Source organism: Chinchilla lanigera, unplaced genomic scaffold (assembly GCF_000276665.1).
Source record: "Chinchilla lanigera isolate Chin_1 unplaced genomic scaffold, ChiLan1.0 scaffold00051, whole genome shotgun sequence".
Taxonomy (NCBI): domain Eukaryota; kingdom Metazoa; phylum Chordata; class Mammalia; order Rodentia; family Chinchillidae; genus Chinchilla; species Chinchilla lanigera.
In genome coordinates, this window is record NW_004955452.1 from 17,621,634 (window position 1) to 17,626,537 (window position 4,904).

The following is a 4,904-nucleotide window of genomic DNA, read 5'->3' on the forward strand; positions in this document are numbered from 1 at the left end:
TATATATATTTTTTCTTTAAACACAAAAAGCTATTAACAGGAAGGCTAAAGATGTAGTTCATTGGTAGTATGCTTTCCTGGCACATGTGAGGCCCTGGGTTCAATTCCCAGTACTTGAAAGAGAAAAGAAATAATACTAATTCAAGAGCAAGAATAATTCCTTGAATCTAGAAAGAGTTCTCAAAGAAGAATTTCAGCACTGTTCAGGAAGAATATAATCCAGCAGTTCACCATCACTTGAGCAAATTGTTAATGATATGACACATGTAATTTATCAGGTTTTATTGCAGTTCCAATTTCTTTTGGTTTGTTTGTTTATTTATTTATTTATGTTGAGACAAGGTCTCGTTATGCAGTTCAGGCTGGCCTTGAGCTCACTTTGTAGCCCAGGCTGGTCTCGAACTCACAACTATCCTCCTGCCTCAGCCTCCTGAGTGCTGGGATTACAGGTGTGCGCCACCATGCCTGGCTTCTTTTGGTTTTAATTCCATATTTTCCAGGTAACTTTCCACATACCACAGTAAGGGGAGTGGGAGACCTTATGTGATCATTCTCCATTGTAAACAAACTGGCATTTGGCCTTTATGTTAATTTTTTAATGTAGATATTTTTAAAAATAGTTATAAAATATACCTCGTGTAATTTTCTATAAATTAATCCCCAGAAACTTAATCAGTTCTCTGTGCAGAAAAAGATGGGCTTTATAGAGCCACAGAGCTGCCTACTTTTTCCTCCCTCCCTTCCCCATCCTCAGTCTAATGATATATTAATGAAATTCATTATTGAATTTCAGAGATGGCAAATCTAGCCTTACAGTGAAAATAACTGTAGGCATTTTATGACTCTACTCGTATACCAAAGGAACAGTTTTGCCTTTATTTTTTATTTTTTTGTTTTTTGGTTTTTCTCCGGTACCAGGAACCGAACTCACGACCTTGCGCTTGCCAGGCAGGCGCTTTTGCCTCTGAGCTAAATCCCTAGCCCCCAGTTTTGCCTTTAACTCTACTGAATTTTATAAGTGATGAAAATGGAACGTTCTAGCTGGGTGTGGTGGCACATGCCTGTAATCCCAGCACTTGGGAGGCTGAGGCAGGAGGATAGTTCTGAGTTTGAGACCAGCCTGGGCTACAAAGTGAGCTCAAGGCCAGCCTGAACTGCATAGCAAGATCCTGTCTCAAAAAGGCAAAAGAAAGAAAAAAAAAAAAGAAAATAGAACCTTCTAAACAAATCATTTCCTAAAAGTCAAATAAGTAAAAAGTGTATATTCTGTTAGAAAAAAGGGGAAGGGTACTGTGTTTGAGAAGAAAACAGTTTGTTTCATTATTTTTGTTTGTGAAATAATCAAATATTTAATTTTATTTTTTAGACCTTACTGCAGTATGCAAGCAACAAGAATGCATCTGAACATATTGTGTATCTTCTGGAGGTGTATCGACTTGCCATCCAAAGCTTTGCCAGTGCACGTCCATTTTTAACTACGGAATGTGAAGATGTTCTGCTAGTGCTGGGCAGATTAGTACTGTAAGTTCAAAAATTTAGAATTCTTGTTTTTTTCTTTTAAGAATTTAGAATTGTAAAAATTGAGTGCTGGTGGTTTTAATGCTTGCCTAATTACTCTTTACAGTGACATTACATTTATTCTTCAGAGCATCGCAAAAGTTATACCTTTGCTTGTTTTTGGGTTTTTGGGATAGGATCTTGCCATGTAGTTCAGGCCAACCTTGATCTCAGAGTGATCCTCCTGCCTCAGCTTCCTAAGTGCTAGAATTACAGGCATGCACCACCATGCCCAGCTGAAGTCATACCTTTGAAAGAAATTTTCTTTGTGCTCAGTCTTTATCCTCATTTTCCTAGGAGATATAATCTAAGTGAATCTCCAGCTAAACAACATATTTAACTGCCTAAACAGTGTTTTCCTACTGAGGCTTGGAATTGGAGAATGACACATTTTTTTCTCTGTCCCTTAGGTATAGGTTGATTCAAATGACAGCATCTGGAAGCTGTGGTGATCATTGAGAAACACTGTATACACTGAGGAAAATAACATAAAATTCTTCAATTTGATTATAGTACTTGAGCCAAAAATAACCTTGCTAGCAAAAAATATCAGCGTGTAGTTTAAGATTACCACTGTAAGAGTTCATGGTCATTTAGCTGTTGTTTTAATTCTGTGCTGCCTAGCAGACAAAACCACACCTTTAGTTTATTGTTTAGCTGCAAAATGAAAAACAACAGTTGTGCAACTTTCAGATTTTCAGTAGGATAATTTCTAGTCTCGCTGGCTTATTTTATTTTTCTTTGGTTTGACCTGCTTTTCAACCTGTTCTGCAAAGCCAGAACCTCTAATATATTTTCTTTTTTTTTTGTCTTGAGACAGGGTCTTGCTATGCGGTTCAGGCTGGCCTTGAGCTCACTTTGTAGCCCAGGTTGGTGTTGAACTTGCAATCATCCTCCTGCCTTGCCTCCCAAGTGCTGATATTATAGGCGTGGACCACCACATCTGGCTCTAATATATTTTCATGGAACACAGTTATTCCTAGTTTTATAATCCTGTAATTCTTCCTACCAAGTCCTATTTTCTCTGTTACCATCTTATAGTCTGCTAGGATTTTTTCTTTGGCAGTAGTAGGGATTGAACCCAGGGCTTTCATACTGAACTACATCCCCCATCCTTTTTATTTTTTATTTTGAGATGCGGTTTTGCTAAATTGCCCAAGCTGTGCTTGAATTTGTGATCCTCTGCCTCAGCCTCCCAGAGCTGTGGGACTTCAGGTGTGTGCCACCACTCCTGGCTTTACAAGATTTTTAGAGAGGTGTTGCATGATTGGTATCTTGAGTTCTTTATTGTTTATTGTTATTCATTTCTTTTAGAAAATCTTTTTTTCTATTAACTTGTTTCCTATACCTGGGTAACGATTAAGGTAGAAAGAAGAAGCTTTTTTTCTTGTTTGCCTGCCAGTCATTCTGCTTCTGTGAAAGAAATTTATCTAGGTGATGGTTTCATTTATTTATCACTTCATCAACTGAAGTGACAGTAGTTTGAGCTCCTGTTTTTGATTTATGTAGTCAAAATTATTCCTGTGTGAGTGCTCCCCATATCCAAACAAACTGAATAAAACTACTTGGAATATAATTTCTATAAAGCTTGTATTCTTAGCAAATGTATCAGAGCAACAATGTGAATATAAAGCCTTGTGGCTTTTTTTTTTTTTTTTTCCTTCACATTTTTAAAGTTGAAAAAGCAGCTTAACAACTTGGAAGAAAATGTTAAAGAGTAAAAAAAAAATGTGTGTCCGGTATTTGTTTTATACTGTACTTAGTTATTACTATAACCACCTTTATATACTTACTTAGTTATTTGTATTGTAGGAGTTGTTTTGAATTATTGCTTTCAGTCTCTGAAAGTGAACTGCCATGTGAGATCTGGGTACCATTCCTTCAGACTCTACAGGTGAGTTGATTTTAAGTTAAAAAATGTGTCTGTATAGGCATCTAAGACTGCTATTTATCTACTTCCAGCAAACTAAAATTGGAAACTTACAACACAAACAGGTTCATTGTATACCTGTATTAAGTTCATCTTGAAAATAATGACCTCCACCTGATAAGGGTAAATTAAGTTTAAAATGATACATGCTTATAAGATAACATACAATATTTTAGTCATTTACAGTGCACTTATATAGTATCCTTCAATTTGTAAAGCACGAATTTCATCTCCTCTGAGGTTCACTTTTCTTTCCATAACACTTCAGGGACATTGGCAAGCACTATAAGTCTCTGAAACAACCAAAATAATCATAGATGCTGTTCATGCATTTTACTTATAGGAAAACTACTTCTGTTTTCACATTGGCTTTTCTCCTTTCTTAGGTAAGTAAGGAGATAGGAAAGCAAGTTGGAGGGGAGAGGGGTAAGACAGGAGAAAATCAAGGACAATGCCAGGTACCTAAGGCAAATTTATTACTAGAGACTGAACAACTATTTTTAAAGAGAAACATAAAAAATACAATGGACTTACAAACCCTTTGTTGCCGAGGGCTGATTGTAAATACAGTTGTCCACTGAAGACTCAGGCTCCTCTATACAACCTTTAGAGTCTCTCTCCTGTATACGGGCAGATCTCAGTGTCCTTAGAGAGGCATTGGCCCAGGATTTCTTAATTAACCTCATACAAGAAAGGATGTTGTAGTGTTCCTTCTAGAACTCCTTAAGGGTTAAATTCATATCTGAGACCATCTGGAAGCACAAGCAGCTGGCATTTGGGTCCTAACTCAAGACTTTGATCCTAGGTTAAAACTAAAATTCTGATCGGGCATGGTGTCGCACACCTGTAATCCCAGCACTCAAGAGGCTAAGGCAGGAGGATCATTGTGAGTTCGAGAACAGCCGGGGCTACAAAGTGAGCTCAAGGCCAGCCTGAACTGCATAGCGAGACCCTGTCTCAAAAAGACCAAAAAAAAAGATTACCTCACTTGATGGGACATTAAAGAATTTTTTGCGGGGGGATACTGGGACTTGAACCCAGGGACTCACTCATGCTGGGCACGTACTCTACTGCTAGAGCTACATCCCCAGCTACATCCCCATTTCTCAACACTTCTCTTGTTATTTTGAGATGGTCTGGCTGTTGCTCAGACTGGCCTGGAACTTGTGATCCTCCCTCCTCTGCTTCTTGAGTAGCTGGGATTACAGACTGTGCTCAGTTTAGATACGACTATTCTCAAATCACAGGTCCAGGTGGATCCTTATATATTTTGTAAGTTTTCTTTTTGCTTGGGCCAAATTTCCAGAGAACTGGCTGGGCATGGTGGTGCATGCCTATAATTCCAGCACTGGGAAGGCTGAGGCAGGAGGATTGTTGAGAGTTTGAGACCAGCCTGGGCTACAAAGTGAGCTCAAGG

The 4,904-nt window shown here is 38.2% G+C and overlaps 1 protein-coding gene across 1 annotated transcript in view; it reads left to right on the forward strand.

Moving 5' to 3' along the window:
• Window positions 1-4,904, forward strand: part of Rlf (rearranged L-myc fusion) — a 99,488-nt gene that overhangs the window by 33,568 nt on the left and 61,016 nt on the right. Inside the window, exons 2-3 of the mRNA XM_005395279.2 lie at window positions 1,367-1,521; window positions 3,370-3,451. Of these exons, the coding sequence (XP_005395336.1) occupies window positions 1,367-1,521; window positions 3,370-3,451 (237 nt within the window). The remainder of the gene's footprint in view (window positions 1-1,366; window positions 1,522-3,369; window positions 3,452-4,904) is intronic.